Below are 18469 nucleotides of genomic sequence, written 5' to 3'. Positions count from 1 at the left end.
ATCCACTGGGTCTGAGTGCACTCAATAAAGATCCTCCTGCTTTTCCCTGAGGTCTCTCATCCTCCTGATTCCCGCAACAATATAAGCTCCATGTATGTTCTACTTACATATGCTTATCTAAGTGTGATACTTTTTTTTAAATAAAAGTCAAATTTAATAATTAAATACTATGGGCATGATATAATACACTTCAATAAAAATGATTTATGTTTTAAAACTAGTTTTTTAAAAAGCTTTTTATCTGAGACAGAGTTTCACTCTTGTCACCCAGGCTGAAGTACAATAGCATGATCTCTGCTCACTGCAACTTCTGCCTCTGGGTTCAAGCGATTCTCCTGCGTCAGTCTTCTGAGTAGCTGGTACTACAGGCACATGCCACCATGCCCAATTTTTGTATTTTTAGTAGAGACGGTATTTCACCAGGTTGGCCAGGCTGGTTTCGAACTCCTGACCTCAAGTAATCTCGCCACCGCTGGAATACAGGCGTGAGACATTGTGCCCAGCCCCTCCCTTTTATTTTGAAAGAGGTGTCTCTCTAGGAGACTCTCCTTGTCCTTTCCTTTCTTCATTCTAGCAGTTTTCACACTGTATAGTGACTTTCGCTAGCTTATCTGTCTTCTTGGAGGTCAGAGTCCATGTGTATCAGCTCACTGTCTGTCCCCAGTTCAGCATGTGCTTGATGCTCACTAACCATTTAGCAGAATGAAGGAACCACAGGAGAGACTTCTGGGAGGAGGCGCTGCCCAGTGAGCCTGGCACCAAGAGCAGGGCCTGGCGGGAGCTCTGCTCAGGCTTCAGCATGGCCGTTTTGGTTGACTTCACTGGTTGAAACTGAATTCCACCTCCATGGTTTCCCCAAGATATGAGTAGGGGTCCAACCTCACTGGTGAGGGTCAGGTGAGCTTTCTGGATGCCCGAGGGACCTTTCAGCCTGCACAGCCTGAGGAGCTTGCTCCAATGCCCTGCCATTTTTGTGAGGGCCCACAAGACCCAGGAAGAGCCTCAGAGCCCCCGCGGGCCCTTGCGCCACTGCCTCGAGTGGGTGCTCAAAGCCCTGCTCAGGAACTGGCCCCCAACAAGATGCGGAAACCCTCCTTGCTGGAATTTCACAGAGAGAGTGGTAATAAGATAGTAATAATACTGACTACTGTTATATTGAACCTCCACTAGGCACTTGGGCGAAGGGTGGAATCTAAGGCCCAGATTTCCTCTATTATAGCCATGGAGAGCCATTAATACTTGCCTAATAGAGTTGTGGTGAGACGTGGAATGGGCAAGAAAGGCACTTTATTTTTATTTATTTATTTTTAAAATTACTATTGTTATTATTTTTGAGATGGAGTCTTGCTGTGTCGCCTAGGCTGGAGTGTACTGGTGCAATCTTGGCTCACTACAACCTCTGCCTCCCAGTTTCAAGCTATTCTCCTGCATCAACCTCTCAAGTAGCTGGGATTACAAGCATATGCCAACACACTCAGCTAATTTTTGTATTTTTAGTAGAGACAGGGTTTCACCATGTTGGCCAGGCTACTCTTGAACTCCTAACCTCCAGTAATTCACCCACCGCAGCCACCCAAAGTGCTGGGATTACAGGCGTGAGACGCTGCACCCGCTCAAGAAAGGTGCTTTAGACAGTGCCAGAGTTGAGGATTTGGCCTGTGACTTGCTGCAGTTGCCACCCTGTGGCCTTAGAACAGTCTTATCCTGTCCTGAAAACCCCAATACCTTGGAAACATCAGGACTGGTCAGAAGGACAGTAAGTCCTCATGGCGCCAGCCCCTGCTCCTCCCCCAAGATTGAGGGGTAAGTATTCCAAACTCTCTACAGGAGCCATATCCTGGATGTGGACACCCAGTCCTACTAGGAGCTGCTTCAAGAAGTTTTTCCCAGACATGAAACTGCCTGATGCCTTCAGTGAAGCAAGCAGGAGAGGCTCAAGTGATCCTCCTATATCAGCCTCGTAAGTAGCCAGTAGCTGGGACCACAGGCGTGCACCGCCTAATTATTTTTTTTAGAGACAGGTTTCATCAAGTTGCCCAGGCTGGTCTGGAACTCCTGAGCTCAAGCAATGTGCCTGCCTCGATCTGCCAAAGTGCTGAGATTACAGGCGTGAGCCACCATGCTCAGCCAGATTTGTGATCTTTTATGCACTGTTTCTTTCATGTAGCATGTTTTCAAGATTCATCCAACTTGCAGTGTATTAATGCTGAATAATATTCCATTGTGTGGAGATACCATATTTTTATTTTTTAAATTTTGTTTATTTTTAATTGGTACACAACAAATATTTGTACGTATTTATGGGGTACACATGATATATTGTTACATGCATAGAATGTGTAATGATCAGTCAAGGTATTTAATGTATCTGTCACTTTAAGTGTTTGTCATTTCTATATGTTGGGAACATTTCAAGTCTTATAGCCATTTTGAAATACACAATACATTGTTAACTGTAGGCACCCTAGTCTACTATAGAACATTAGAACTTATTCTTTCTATCTAACCGCATTAACCAACCACTTTTCCATACCAACCCACACACCCTTCCCAGCCTCTGGTATCTCTGTATCCATCATCAACTTTTTTAGCTCCTACATATGTGATAACATGCAATATTTGTCTGTCTGTGCCAGGCTTACTTCATGTAACAATGACTTCCAGTTCCATCCACGTTGTTGCAAATGACGTGATTGCATTCTTTTTTATGTATGGCTGAATAGTACTTGATTGTGTGTGTGTGTGTGTGTACATACCGCATTTTGTTTTATTTTCCTTTTTTTTTTTTTTTTTTTTTTTTAAAGACAGAGTCTCACTCGCTCTGTTGGCCAGGCTGGAGTGCAGTGGTGCGATCTCGGCTCATGGCAATCTCTGCCTCCCAGGTTCAAGCAATTCTCTGCCTCAGCCTCCTGAGTACCCAAAGTGCTGGGATTGCAGGGGTAAGCCACCACACCCAGCCCACATTTTCTTTATTTATTTGTCTGTTGATGGACATTAAGTTGATTCTATATTTTTGCTATTGTGAATAGTGCTGTGGTAAACATGGAAGTACAGGTATCCCTTCGATATACTAGTTTTCTTTCCTTTGGATAAACACCCAGTAGTGGCATTGCTGGAATGTATGGTAGTTCTATTTTCCTTTTCCTGAGAAATCTCCATACTGTTTTCCACAGTGACTGTACTAATTTACATTCCCACCCAACAGTGCATAAGAGTTCCCTTTTCTCTGCATCCTTACCCACATCCATTATTATTTTGTCTTTTTAATCATAGCCATTCTCACTGGGTGAAGATGATACCTTATTGTGCATTTCCCTTATGATTAATGACATTGAGCATGTTTTCATATACCTGTATGTCTTCTTTGGAGAAATATCTATTTATGTCCTTTGCCCACTATTTATATATTTATTTATTGGAGTCAGGGTTTTGCTCTGTTGCCCAGGCTGGAGTGTAGTGGTGCAATCACGAGTCATTGCAGCCTTCACTTCCTGGGCTCAGATGATTCTCCTGCCTCAACTCCAGAGTAGTTGAGACCACAGGCATGTGCCACTATGCCCAGCTAAGTTTTTATTTATTTGTGTGTGTGTGTGTGTGTGTGTGTGTGTTTGAGACAGGGGATGGGAGTGTAGTGGTACAATCACTGCTCATTGTAGCCTCAACCTCCTCGGCTCAAGTGATCCTCTCACCTCATTTTTTGATTTTTTTGTAGAGATGAGGTCTCACTATGTTGCCCAGGCTGGTCTTGAACTCTTGGCTCAAGCGATCATACCATCTTGGCCTCCCCAAGGGCTGAGATTACAGGCATGAACCACCAGTCCCAGCCTAATTTTTTTTTTTTTTTTTTTGGTAGAGATGGAGTTTCGCTATGTTGCCCAGGCTGGTCTCAAATTCCTGGGCTCAAGCGGTCCACATGCATCAGCTTCCCAAAGAGTCATCATGCCTGACCCTTTGCCCACTTTTAAATGGAATTATTATTTTTTACTGTCGAGGTGTTTGAGTTCCTTGTATATTCTGGATGTTAATTCCTTGTTGGATGAATAGTTTGCAAGTATTTTCTCCCATTGAACAGGTTGTCTCTTCACTGTGTTGTTTCCTCTGATGTGCAGAAGCTTTTTAATTTAATATAGTTCAGTTTGTCTACTTTTGTTTTTGTTGCCTGTGCTTTTGAAGTCTTAGCCATAAAATCTTTTCCTAGACCAGTGTCCTTAAGTGCTTCCCCTGTTTTTTTCTAGTAGTTTTATGATTTCAGGCCTTGTGTTTAAGTCTTTAATCCATCTTGAGTTGATTTTTGTATATAGTGAAAGGTAGGAGGTTAGTCATGTTCTTTTGCATATGGACATCCAATTTTCCCAGCACCATTTATTGAAGAAGATATCCTTTCCCCAATGAATGTCCTTGACACCTTTGTTGAAAATCAATTGGCTGTAAATGTATGGATCTATTTCTGAGTTTTCTATTCTGTTTCATGTTATACCTGTTTTTATACCAATACCATGCTATTTTGATCACTAGAGCATTGTAATATATGTTGAAGCCAGATAGTATAATGTCTCCAGCTTTCTTTTTACTTAGGATTGCTTTGGCTATTTGAGCTATTTTTTTTTGGTTCCATATGAATTTTAGGATTATTTTTTCTACTTCTGTGAAAAATGACGTTGATATTTTGATAGAGATTTTATTGAATCTGTAGATTGCTTTGGGTTGTATGGTCATTTTAACAGCATTAATTTTTTCTGATCCATAAGCATGGATTGTCTTTCCATTTCTTTAAGTCTTTTTTAATTTCTTTCATCAATGTTCTGTAGTTTTCCTTGTAGAGGTTTTCACCTACTTGGTTAAATTTATTTCCTACGTATTTTATTTTCTTTTAGCTCTTATAAGTGGGATTTCCTTCTTGATTTCTTTCTCAGCTAGTTTATTATTGGTGTATAGAAATGCGACTGATTTTTGTATGTTGATTTTGCATACTACAACTTTTTTCTTTTTTCTTTTCTTTTTTCTTTTCTTTTTTCTTTTCTTTTTTTTTTTTTTGAGACAGAGTCTTGCTCTGTAGCCCAGGCTGGAGTGCAGTGGAGCAGTCTTGGCTCATTGCAACCTCCGCCTCCTGGGTTCAAGTGCTTCTCCTATCTCAGCCTCCTGAGTAGCTGGGACTACAAACGCATGCTACCATGCCTGGCTAATTTTTATGTTTTTAGTTAAGATGGGGTTTCACTGTATTGGTCAGGCTGGTCTTGAACTCCTGACCTTAGGTGATCTTCCTGCCTAGGACTCCCAAAGTGCTGGGATTACAGGCGTGAACCACCACACCCGGCTGTATCCTACAACTTTACTGAACTTATTTATCAGATCTGGGAGTTTTTTGTGGAGTCTTTAGGTTTTTCTAGATACAAGATCATGTCATCTGCAAAGAGGGACAGTTCTACTTCCTCTCTTCCAATTTGGATGTCTTTTACTTGTTTCTATTGCCTGATTGCTCTGGCTAAGACTTCCAGTACTGTGTTGAATATGAGTGGTGAAAATAGACATCCTTGCCTTGTTCCAGTTCCTAGAGGAAAAGCTGAACGCTATGATAGTATGATATTAACTGTGGGTTTGTCATATGTAGTCTTTATTATGTTGAGGTATTAATATGCTCCTTCAATACCTAGTTTGTTGAGAGTTTTTATCATGAAGAGACTTTGAATTTTATCAAATGCTTTTTCTAGATCTCTTGAAATGATGATATGGTTTTTGTCCTTCATTCGGTTGATGTGATGTGTCCTCTTTGTGGATTTGTGTATGTTGAACTACCTTTGCATTTCTGGGACAAATCCCACTTGATCCTGCTATCATATCTTTTTGATATGCTTTTGGATTCAATTGGTTAGTATTTTGTTGAGGATTTTTTAAATTATTATTACACTTTAAGTTCTAGGGTACATGTGCACAACGTGCAGGTTTGTTACATATGTATACATGTGCCATGTTGGAGTGCTGCACCCATTAACTCATCATTTACATTAGGTATATCTCCTAATGCTATCCCTCCCCCCCACCACAATAGGCCCTGGTGTGTGATGTTCCCCTTCCTGTGTCCAAGTGATCTCATTGTTCAATTCCCACCTATGAGTGAGAACATGTGGTATTTGGTTTTTTGTTCTTGAGATAGTTTGCTGAGAATGATGGTTTCCACCTGCATCCATGTCCCTACAGAGGACACAAACTCATCCCTTTTTTATGGCTGCATAGTATTCCATGGTGTGGAAACGTGTGCCACGTTTTCCTAATCCAGTCTGTCACTGATGGACATTTGGGTTGATTCCAAGTCTTTGCTATTGTGAATAGTACTGCAATAAACATACGTGTGCATGTGTCCTTATAGCAGCATGGTTTATAATCCTTTGGGTATATACCCAGTAATGGGATGCCTGGGTCAAATGGTATTTCTAGTTCTAGATCCTTGAGGAATCGCCACACTGTTTTCCACAATGGTTGAACTAGTTTACAGTCCCACCAACAGTGTAAAAGTGTTCCTATTTCTCCACATCCTCTCCAGCACCTGTCGTTTCCTGATTTTTTAATGATTGCCATTCTAACTGGTGTGAGATGGTATCTCATTGTGGTTTTGATTTGCATTTCTCTGATGGCGAGTGATGATGAGCATTTTTTCATGTGTCTGTTGGCTGTATGAATGTCTTCTTTTGAGAAGTGTCTGTTCATATCCTTTGCCCACTTTTTGATGGGGTTGTTTGTTTTTTTCTTGTAAATTTGTTTAAGTTCTTTGTAGGTTCTGGATATTAGCCCTTTGTCAGATGAGCAGATTGCAAAAATTTTCTCCCATTCTGTAGGTTGCCTGTTTACTCTGATGGTAGTTTCTTTTGCTGTGCAGAAGCTCTTTAGTTTAATTAGATCCCATTTGTCAATTTTGGCTTTTGTTGCCGTTGCTTTTGGTATTTTAGACATGAAGTTCTTGCCCATGCCTAAGTCCTGAATGGTATTACCTAGGTTTTCTTCTAGGGTTTTTATGGTTTTAAGTCTAATATTTAAGTCTCTAATCCATCTTGAATTAATTTTCGTATTAGGAGTAAGGAAAGGATCCAGTTTTAGCTTTCTACTTATGGCTAGCCAACTTACCCAGCACCATTTATTAAATAGGGAATCCTGGCCGGGCGCGGTGGCTCAAGCCTGTAATCCCAGCACTTTGGGAGGCCGAGACGGGCGGATCACGAGGTCAGGAGATCGAGACCATCCTGGCGAACACGGTGAAACCCCGTCTCTACTAAAAAATACAAAAAACTAGCCGGGCGAGGTGGCGGGCGCCTGTAGTCCCAGCTACTCGGGAGGCTGAGGCAGGAGAATGGCGTAAACCCGGGAGGCGGAGCTTGCAGTGAGCTGAGATCCGGCCACTGCACTCCAGCCTGGGCGGCAGAGCGAGACTCCGTCTCAAAAAAAAAAAAAAAAAAAAAAAAAAAAAAAAAAAAAAAAAAAAAAATAGGGAATCCTTTCCCCATTTCTTGTTTTTGTCAGGTTTGTCAAAGATCAGATGGTTGTAGATGTGTGGTATGATTTCTGAGGGCTCTGTTCTGTTCCGTTGGTCTATATCTTTGTTTTGGTACCAGTACCATGCTGTTTTGGTTACTGTAGCCTTGTAGTATAGTTTGAAGTCAGGTAGCATGATGCCTCCAGCTTTGTTCTTTTGGCTTAGGATTGTCTTGGCAATGCGGGGTCTTTTTTGGTTCCATATGAACTTTAAAGCAGTTTTTTCCAATTCTGTGAAGAAAGTCATTGGTAGCTTAATGGAGATGGCATTGAATCTATAAATTACCTTGGGCAGTATGGCCATTTTCACAATATTGATTCTTCCTATCCATGAGCATGGTATATTCTTCCATTTGTTTGTGTCCTCTTTTATTTCACTGGGCAGTGGTTTGTAGTTCTCCTTGAAGAGGTCCTTTACATCCCTTGTAAGTTGGATTCCTAGGTATTTTATTCTCTTTGAAGCTATTGTGAATAGGAGTTCACGCATGATTTGGCTCTCTGTTTGTCTGTTACTGGTGTATAAGAATGCTTGTGATTTTTGCACATTGATTTTGTATCCTGAGACTTTGCTGAAGTTGCTTATCAGCTTAAGGAGATTTTGGGCTGAGACGATGGGGTTTTCTAAATATACAATCATGTCATCTGCGAACAGGGACAATTTGACTTCCTCTTTTCCTAATTGAATACCCTTTATTTCTTTCTCCTGCCTGATTGCCCTGGTCAGAACTTCCAACACTGTGTTGAATAGGAGTGGTGAGAGAGGGCATCCCTGTCTTGTGCCAGTTTTCAAAGGGAATGCTTCCAGTTTTTGCCCATTCAGTGCGATATTGGCTGTGGGTTCGTCATAAATAACTTTTGTTATTTTAAGATAAGGTCCATCAATACCTAGTTTATAGAGAGTTTTTAGCATGAAGGGCTGTTGAATTTTGTCGAAGGCATTTCCTGCATCTATTGAGATAATCATGTGGTTTTTGTCTTTGATTCTGTTTATATGATAGATTATGTTTATTGATTTGTGTATGTTGAACCAGCCTTGCATCCCAGGGATGAAGCCCACTTGATCATGGTGGATAAGCTTTTTGATGTGCTGCTGGATTCGGTTTGCCAGTATTTTATTGAGGATTTTCTCATCGATGTTCATCCGGGATATTGGTCTAAAATTCTCTTTTTTGTGTGTGTGTGTCTCTGCCAGGCTTTGGTATCAATATGATGCTGGCCTCATAAAATGAGTTAGGGAGGATTCCCTCTTTTTTTGTTGATTGGAATAATTTCAGAAAGAATGGTACCAGCTCCTCTTTGTACCTCTTGAGAATTCGGCTGTGAATCCGTCTGGTCCTGAACTTTTTTTGGTTGGTAAGCTATTAATTATTGCCTCAATTTCAGTGCCTGTTATCGGTCTATTCAGGAATTCGACATCTTCCTGTTTAGTCTTGGAGGGTGTATGTGTCCAGGAATTTATCCATTTCTTCTAGATCTTCTAGTTTATTTGCATAGAGGTGTTTATAGTATTTTCTGATGGTAATTTGTAGTTCTGTGGGAGAGGTGGTGATAACTCCTTGATAATCATTTTTTATTGTGTCTATTTGATTCTTCTCTCTTTTCTTCTTTATTAGTCTTGCTAGTGGTCTATCATTTTTGTTGATCTTTTCAAAAAACCAGCTCCTGGATTCACTGATTTTTTGAAGGGTTTTTTGTGTCTCTATCTCCTTCAGTTTTGCTCTGATCTTAGTTATTTCTTCCCTTCTGCTAGCTTTTGAATGTGTTTGCTCTTGCTTCTCTAGTTCTTTTAATTGTGATGTTAGGGTATCAATTTTATATCTTTCCTGCTTTCTCTTGTGGGCATTTAGTCCTATAAATTTCCCTCTACATGCTGCTTTAAATATGTGCCAGAGATTCTGGTATGTTGTATCTTTGTTCTCATTGGTTTCAAAGACCATTGGTATTTCTGCCTTCATTTCGTTATTTACCCAGTAGTCATTCAGGAGCAGGTTGTTCAGTTTCCATGTAGTTGTGCAGTTTTGAGTGAGTTTCTTAACCCTGCATTCTAATTTGATTGCACTGTGGTCTGAGAGACAGTTCGTTGTGATTTCTGTTCTTTTACGTTTGCTGAGGAGTGCTTTACTTGCAACTATGTGGTCAAGTTTGGAATAAATGCAATGTTGTGCTGAGAATAATGTATATTCTGTTGATATGGGGTGGAGAGTTCTGTAGATGTCTATTAAGTCTGCTTGGTTCAGAGCTGAGTTCAAGTCCTGGATATCCTTGTTAACCTTCTGTCTCACTGATGTGTCTAATATTGACAGTGGGATGTTAAATTTTCCTATTATTATTGTGTGGGAGTCTGAGTCTCTTTGTAGATCTCTAAGGACTTGCTTTATTAATCTGGGTGCTCCTATATTGAGTGCATATATATTTAGGATAGTTAGCTTTTCTTGTTGAATTGATCCCTTTACCATTATGTAATGCCCTTCTTTGTCTCTTTTGATCTTTGTTAGTTTAAAGTCTGTTTTATTAGAGACTAGGATTGCAACCCCTGCTTTTTTGTTGTTTTCCATTTGCTTGGTAGATCTTCCTTCACCCCTTTATTTTGAGCCTATGTGTGTCTCTGCATGTGAGATGGGTCTCCTGAATACAGCACACTGATGGGTCTTGACTCTTTATCCAATTTGTCAATCTGTGTCTTTTAACTGGGGCATTTAACCCATTTACATTTAAGGTTAATATTGTTATGTGTGAATTTTATCCTGTCATTATGACGTTAGCTGATTATTTTGCCCATTAGTTGATGCAGTTTCTTCCTAGTATTGATGGTCTTTACACTTTGGCATGTTTTTGTAGTGGCTGGTACCAGTTGTTCCTTTCTGTGTTTAGTGCTTCCTCCAGGAGCTCTTGTAAGGCAGGCCTGGTGGTGACAAAATCTGTCAGCATTTGCTTATCTGTAAAGGATTTTATCTGTCCTTCACTTATGAAGCTTAGTTTGGCTGGATGTGAAATTCTGGGTTGAAAATTCTTTTCTTTAAGAATGTTGAATATTGGCCCCCACTGTCTTCTGACTTATAGAGTTTCCGCCAAGCAATCTGCTGCTAGTCTGATGGGCTTCCCTTTGTGGGTAACCTGACCTTTCTCTCTGGCTGCCCTTAACATTTTTTCCTTCATTTCAACCTTGGTGAATCTGACAATTATGTTTCTTGGGGTTGCTCTTCTCGAGGAGTATCTTTGTGGTGTTCTCTGTATTTCCTGAATTTGAATGTTGGCCTGCCTTGCTAGTTGGGGAAGTTCTCCTGGATAATATCCTGAAGTGTTTTCTTACTTCCATTCTCCCTTTCACTTTCAGGTACACCAATCAAACGTAGATTTTGTCTTTTCACATAGTCCCATATTTCTTGGAGGCTTTGTTCATTTCTTTTTACTCTTTTTTTCTTTAAACTTCTCTTCATTCATTTGATCTTCAATCACTGATACCCTTTCTTCCACTTGATTGAATTGGCTGCTGAAGCTTGTGCATGCGTCACATAGTTCTCGCGCCATGGTTTTCAGCTCCATCAGGTCATTTAAGGTCTTCGCTACACTGTTTATTCTAGTTAGCCATTCATCTAATCTTTTTTAAAGGTTTTTAGCTTCCTTGCGATGGGTGTGAACATCTTCCTTTACTTTGGAGAACTTTGTTATTACCAACGTTCTGAAGCCTACTTCTGTCAATTCATCAAAGTCATTTTCCGTCCAGCTTTGTTCCGTTGCTGGTGAGGAGCTGCAATCCTTTGGAGGAGAAGGAGTGCTCTGGTTTTTAGAATTTTCAGCTTTTCTGCTCTGGATTCTCCTCATCTTTGTGGTTTTAGCTACCTTTGGTCTTTGATGATGGTGACCTACAGATGGGGTTTTGGTGTGGATGCCCTTTTTGTTGATATTGATGCTATTCCTTTCTGTTTGTTAGTTTTCCTCCTAACAGTCAGGTCCCTCAGCTGCAGGTCTGTTGGAGTTTGCTGGAGGTCCACTCCAGACCCTGTTTGCCTGGGTATCACCAGTGGAGGCTGCAGAACAGCAAATATTGCAGAACAGCAAATATTGCTGCCTCATCCTTCCTCTGGAAGCTTCATCTCAGAGGGGCACCCAGCTGTATGAGGTGTCAGTTCGCCCCTACTGGGAGTTGTCTCCAAATTAGGCTAAACAGGGGTCAGGGACCCACTTGAGGAGGCAGTCTGTTCATTCTCAGAGCTCAAACACTATTCTGGGAGAACCACTGCTGTCTTCAGAGCTGTCAGATAGGGACATTTAAGTCTGCAGAAGCTTCTGCTGCCTTTTGTTCAGCTATGCCCTTCCCCCAGAGGTCAAGTCTACAGAGGCAGGTGGTCCTCCTTGAGCTGCGGTGGGTTCCACCCAGTTCGAGTTTCCCACCTGCTTTGTTTACCTACTCAATCCTTAGCAATGGTGGACGCCCCTCCCTCAGCCAGGCATACCGCCTCACAGTTCAGTCTCAGACTGCTGCGCTAGCAGTGAGCAAGTCTCCATGGGCATGGGACCTGCTGAGCTAGACGCAGGATATAATCTTCTGGTGTGCCGTTTGCTAAAACCACTGGAAAAGTGCAAGCAGTATTTAGGTGGCAGTGTCCCGATTTTCCCAGTACAGTCTGTCACGGCTTCCCTTGGCTAGGAAAGGGAAATCCCCCGACCCCTTGTGCTTTCCAGGTGAGGTGATGTCCAACCCTGTTTCGGCTCACCCTCTGTGGGCTGCACTCACTGTCTGACAAGTCCTAGTGAGATGAACCAGGTACCTCAGTTGGAAATGCAGAATTCACCTGTCTGCTGTATCAGTCACGCTGGGAGCTGCAGAGTGGAGCTGTTCCTATTCGGCCATCTTAGAACCAACTTCCTCAAAGAATTTTTTTATTTCTGCCTTAATTTTATTGTTTACCCAAAAGTCATTCAGGAGCAAGTTGTTTAATTTCCATGTAATTGTGTGGTTTTTAGAGATCTTCTTGGTATTGGTTTCTATTTTTATTCAACTGTGGTCCAAAAGAATGATCGGTATGATTTCAATTTTTTTTTTTTTAATTTATTGAGTCCTGCTTCATGGTGGAACATGTGGTTGATCTTGAAATACGTTTGGTATGCAAATGAGAAGAATGTATATTCTGTGGTTGATGGGTGGAGTGTTCTTTAGGTTTCTATTAGGTACAATTGGTCAAGTATTGAATTTAAGTCCAAAGTTAATTTCTTTTTTAGTTTTCTGCCTTAATGATCTGTGTAATGTTATCAGTAGATGTTGAAGTTTCCTAACTATTGTTGTGTGGCTAAGTGTTTTCACAGGTCTAGAAGTGTCTGTTTTATTAACCTGGGTGAGCCAATGTTGGGTGCATATATATTTAGGATAGTTAAGGCTTCTTGTTGAATTGAATTCCTTATCATTATGTAATGCCCTTTTTTGTCCTTTTTTACTATTGTTGGCTTAAAGCCTGTTTTATCGGTTTTAGGAATAGTGACCCCTGCTCTTTTTTGTGTTTTGTTTGTGTGATAGATCTTTCTTCAACCCTTTACTTTGAATGTAATGGTGTTGTTACATGTGAAATGGGTCTCTTGAAGACAGCAGACAGATGGGTTTTGTTTTTTAATTTTTTTTGTTTTTGTAATCCAACTTGCCACTCTGTGACTTTTAAGTGGTGTCTTTAAACCATTTGCCATTCAAGGCTAATATTGACCTGTGAGCTTTTCACCCTATCGTGAAATTGTTAGCTGGTATTTTGTACTTTCTATTGTGTGGTTGTTTTATAGGGTCTGTGTGCTATGTACTTAAGTATGTTATATAGCAGGCATCATTCCTTCATTTCCATGTTTAGAACTCCCTTAGGCATCTCTTGTAAGAGTGGTCTAGTGGTAATGAATTCTCTTGGCACTTGCCTCTCTGGAAAAATGTTTTTGTTTTTTTTTTTTCTCCTTCACTCCTGAAGCTAGTTTGGAAGGATATGAATCTTTTGATTATAATTTATTTTCTTTAAGAATTCTGAAAATAGACCCCCCAATCTCTCCTGGCTTGTAAGGTTTCTGCTGAGAAGTCTGCTCTTATCCTGATGGGGCTCCCTTTGTATGTGAACTGGCCTTTTTCTCTAGTGCCTTTTAGGATTTTTTCTTTAATGGTGACCTTGGACAGTCTGGTGAGTATATGCCTTGGTAATGTTCATTTTTTTATAGTATCTTGCAGGTGCTCTCTGGCTTTATTGTACCTAGATGTCTACCTTTCTAGCAAGAGTCAATAAATTTTCTTGAATTATTCCATCAAATATGTTTTCCAGGTTGTTTTCTTTTTCTCCTTTTCTCTATGGAATGCCAGTAATTTGTAGGTTTGATCACTTTACATAATCTTATATCTCTGAAAGCCTTTCTTCACTTTTAAAAAATCTTTTTCTTTATTTTTGTCTGACTGCATTAATTCAATAGATCAGTTTTCAAGCTCTGAAATTATGTTTTCTACTTGGTCCAGTCTATTGATAAAAGCTTTCAATTGTATTTTGAAATTCCTTAAGTGAGTTTTTTTAATTCCAGAAGTTCTGATTAATTTCTTATTAAGATGTTTATCTCTTCCTTCATTTCCTGGGTTGATTTAGAAGTTTCTTTTTGTTGATTTAAACCTTGAATCTCATTGCGCTTTCTTGCAACCCATGCTTTGAATTCTTTGTCATTTCTGAGTTTTCATTTTGGTAGAAAGCATTGCCAGAGAGCTAGTGTGATCCTTTGGTGGTGTCACTACATTCAGATTTCTCATGGTGCCAGAATTCTTGCACTGGTCCTTCTCATCTGGAGATGCTAGCACTTCTAGTTTTTGTAATTATTTTTCTTTGAGTAGATTTTTTTTTCCTTTCCTTTCCTATGATGATATTATTATTATATTTCTTCTTCTTCTTCCTCTTCCTCCTCCTCCTCCTCCTCCTCCTCCTTCTCCTTCTTTCTTCTTTCTTCTTCTTTCCCTTTCCCTCTTCCCTAGGGGGTGTGACTGTAGAGCATGCTAGATGGCATCTTTTGGCTTTGCTTCTGTAGCCCTATGCACTTCGGTCAGAAAGTTTTATATTGGGTGTGTGGTTTGACCTACAAGCCAGTAGATGGCACCATGGGTAAGAGCTGGCTGTGGCCACTGCTGCTGGCTATATACTTGATCCTTGTTTATGGAGAGGAGCTTTCTGTTGCCTCAGGCAATGGACTGATTCCCAGAGTATACATTAATCTGAGCTCCCTCCTCAGCCTTAGGGGTAGGGGTGTTGGGGGTACAACATGGGTGGAGCCAGATGGGGAAAGTCCCCCAATATTGCCCTTCTCTCAGTTCAGATTTGGGAAAATGCCTGCAGCTTTTCCGTGTGTCTTTCCCTCACAAAGTCTCCCACTCTCTCCTCAAATTAGTTCCAGGGCTTGGGAGAAGCCCCAGGTTGCTTGAATCCCCAGGTTGCTTGAATCCCCAGTGGAAAGGTAAGACAGAAGGATGTTGTCTGCCTTTCTCACATACTGAGGCTTCACTCTCTTTTATCAGTCGAATGCTGTAATGAGGGCTGTTTGGGCTGCATTGTCCTCCCCAGGATCTGGGGTGTCCTTCATAATTCCAGGGAATTGCCATTTTCTTTCTTGAATTAAAGTTCACAGAGTTTATCTTTATGTACTAGCTTGCTATTTCCAAATGACTGAGGCATGCTAAAAGCCTGTAATCTGCCATCTTGGAAAAAAAATCCTTGCATTCTTAAGAGAAATGGCACTTGGTGTTGATACATGGTGTTTCTACATTGCTGAATTCATTTTGAAAATATGTATATTTTTAAATCTACATTCATGTGTATAGACTGGTATAAAGTTATCTTTTCTTCTTCTATATTTGTACAAGTTTGGAATCAGTTATATTAGTGTACTAAACAAGTTGACTAAAGGAATTTTTCTTTTTTACTATTATCCCAAAAAATTTATAAACACATGAATTATTGCTTTCTTATAGATTTAGTAAAAACTTCATCATGTCTTTTTGTAGAGAGGTGGTGAGAAATATTTTTACTGTAAATGTAATTTGCGTATTTTTAACCTGTGAGGTGGAGGTTGCAGTGAACCAAGATTGTGCCACTGCACTTCGGCCTGGGTGACACAGCAAGACTCTGTCTCAAAAAAAGAAAGAAAATCAATTTAAAATGAACTCCTTGAATATTTTTGAGTGTGTTTTTATACCACGTATGTTCCTTGAACTAACTTCTTTTCTAGGAAGAACTGGAACTGTGGTTTGTGCCTTCCTTATTGCCTCTGAACTAGTTTTAACTGCAAAGGTATGAAAGATGTTACTACAAACTTTGTCTTATGATGACTGAGTTTGCTAGTTCTGAAACATCACTGGTAGGATGTTAAGATGATTTAGTCATGGTGCTTAGTGAAACTAATTGGAGAAGTAGTTTTTAGAAAGCCTGTTTTTGATACTTTCTTATTTAACATGCAGTAGTTAGTAGCTGACTTAAGAAAATCTCTTTGGGCCAAGACTAGAGTAAGGTCAATGAAGTGCAAAATTTAAGGGAATGCTAAAAATTGCATTAAAATAAATAATTTTTAATGCAATATTTTAACAATAAAAATTAATGCTAAAATCTGTGATGTATATAATATCAACATTTTAAATAAAGACAAGACCTGATGGGGCCGGATTAAGGTGAAGGGAGTAAAGCCATGTTACACAGATACAAAAACATTCAGTAATCATAGTGCTTCCCTCACCTCACCTGGCCCTGCTCTTACTCCTGCTAGTACCATTGTTACCAGTGGGTCTTTGTTCTTAGAGCTCCCAAGATGGTGGCAGCCCATTCCCAAGATGGTGGCGGGCCACTCCCAAGATGGCAGCAAGCCTTTTGTTCTCTGACCTGGGGTTCTTGGCCTCACGGATTCCAAGTAATGGAACCTTGGGCTATGCAGTGAGTGTTATAGCTATAGAATCCGTGGGTCACAGAGAACCATGGAACCCAGTGACTAGTGTTCCGCTCGATTAGGACGAACCCGGGCACTTAGCTGCGCAGGAACAATGGCGAGCCTCTAGCCCAATCAGGAGCAGCAATAGGCGCCTGGATGGATCAGAAGTGCAGAGGACACCCTGCCAGATCCAGAGGGGTGGAAGTCAGCAATGGGTCTGGGACGGGGGCGATCAGCAGTGGTAGATGGTGAGTGAAAGCTCAGCTCAAGCCGGAACAAACACGAACCAGAAGAGTGTGCAGTTGCAAGATTTAATAGAGTGAAAACAGAGCTCCCATACAATGGGAGGGGACCCAAAGTGGGTTGCCACTGCTGGCTCGAATGCCTGGTTTATAGCCTGATCATTGTCCCTCCCGCTGTGCTCTCAGGGGATAGATGATTGACTATTTCTTTACCTCCTGCTTTTAGTCTAATTGGTATTTTAGTGAGCTCCCTTTACTACCTGATGGGTTGGGTGTGAGCTGAGTTACCAGCCCCATGTTTAAAGGTGGGCGCTGTCACCTTCCCCAGCTACGCTTAGGAAATCTTAGTCAACTTAGGAAATCCAGCTAGTCGTGTCTCTCACCATGACTTCTTCCTTCCTGGTGAGAATATTATCAGGCTTAATTAGATAAATTCTCCAAAGAGCCTTGGCCATCCTCACAACTCTTAGATAGATAAAAGCAACATTTTGCAACTCAAAGCATCCCCTGAATGTAAATATCTTTGCTTAGTCAATACATGTGGAGTCTGACCTCTAGAAATTTCAGATAAGACAAGGTAGGCCGGGCGCGGTGGCTCAAGCCTGTAATCCCAGCACTTTGGGAGGCCGAGACGGGCGGATCACAAGGTCAGGAGATCGAGACCATCCTGGCTAACATGGTGAAACCCCGTCTCTACTAAAAATACAATAGCCGGGCGAGGTGGCGGGCGCCTGTAGTCCCAGCTACTCGGGAGGCTGAGCCAGGAGAATGGCGTAAACCCGGGAGGCGGAGCTTGCAGTGAGCTGAGATCCAGCCACTGCACTCCAGCCTGGGCGACAGAGCGAGACTCCGTCTCAAAAAAAAAAAAAAAAAAAAAAAAAAAAAAGACAAGGTGGGCTGTTTCCACTTAAAGTAGAGTTCTCGGTCATTTTTCTTTCTGTCATTTTCTTGCTGAGATGCTACCATTCCAGCAGCTCCGCTCGAGTTGTTTGGCCTACAGTCTAGGGAAGAAGTGGTGGTTATGCACAATGCCCAGCACTCCAATTCCACCATCTTTGGTTTTTCTAATTTGAGACACACAGATTTAGAAAATGGATGTTCTAGGATGGTGTTTTTTAAGCTATGGATCATGACTTATCAGTGAGTTGTAAAATAAAGTGACTGGGTTGTGACTAACATCTTTTAAAAATAAAAGTAAATAGAGCAGAATGGAAAATATCAAAAGGTTTAAGTATTGGGTGTGTGTGTGTGTGGGAGTGTGTGTATGTGTGTGTGTGTGTGTCTCCTAGGTTTATTAATGTGGATTGCAGCTTAAAAAACAAAGGTTTTGAAAGTCATTGACAGCCATTGATCCAGAGCCCTAGAGTGAGAACCAGGGACCTGCCTCTAACTGGCTGCAGCATCTCCATGGCAGATTGCTTGGTTTTCTTTTGGTCTCAGTGTTCTCATTTGTAATATGGAAAGAAGGGTTGGACCAAGTGATTTCTAAGGTCTTTCCAGCTCTAAAATTTTATGAATTTATGAATCCTTGAATGAGATAAGTCCTTGATGTGGCAGGGTAGCCTCTGCCCAAAGATCACTGCAGCTGGGAACGGTGGCTCATGCCTGTAATCACAGCACTTTGGGAGGCTGAGGCAGGCGGATCTCTTGAGGTCAGAAGTTCGAGAGCAGCCTGGCCAACACGGCAAAATCTCTATCTCTATTAAAAATACAAAAAATTAACTGGGCATGGTGGTAGTCCCAGCTACTCAGGAGACTGAGGCAGTAAAATCACTTGAACCTGGGAGGCAGAGGTT

General features: G+C 41.0%; 1 protein-coding gene across 21 annotated transcripts in view; it reads left to right on the top strand.

Annotated features, from left to right (window-relative positions):
• The window catches only part of LOC144336347 (uncharacterized), a 69993-nt gene that overhangs the window by 36553 nt on the left and 14971 nt on the right, over positions 1–18469 (top strand). For 11 of the 21 annotated variants that reach the window (XR_013408020.1, XR_013408027.1, XR_013408026.1 and 8 more), the window contains one exon: positions 1828–1960. The exons of 8 other annotated variants lie outside the window; for them this stretch is intronic. Coding sequence is in view for 3 of the 13 variants with exons in the window: in XM_077974404.1 (XP_077830530.1) it covers positions 1828–1960 (133 nt within the window). In the remaining 10 variants the exon portion in view is untranslated. Of the gene's footprint in view, positions 1–1827; positions 1961–2804; positions 2940–18469 lie in introns of all 21 variants that reach the window. 2 more of the 21 variants (XR_013408024.1, XR_013408029.1) reach the window with 1 other exon arrangement.

The sequence above is a fragment of the Macaca mulatta genome, chromosome 17, assembly GCF_049350105.2.
Source record: "Macaca mulatta isolate MMU2019108-1 chromosome 17, T2T-MMU8v2.0, whole genome shotgun sequence".
NCBI classification, from domain to species: Eukaryota; Metazoa; Chordata; class Mammalia; order Primates; family Cercopithecidae; genus Macaca; species Macaca mulatta.
The sequence above is the reverse complement of the archived record's forward strand: the minus strand, read 5'-3'. Positions and strand labels throughout refer to the sequence as shown.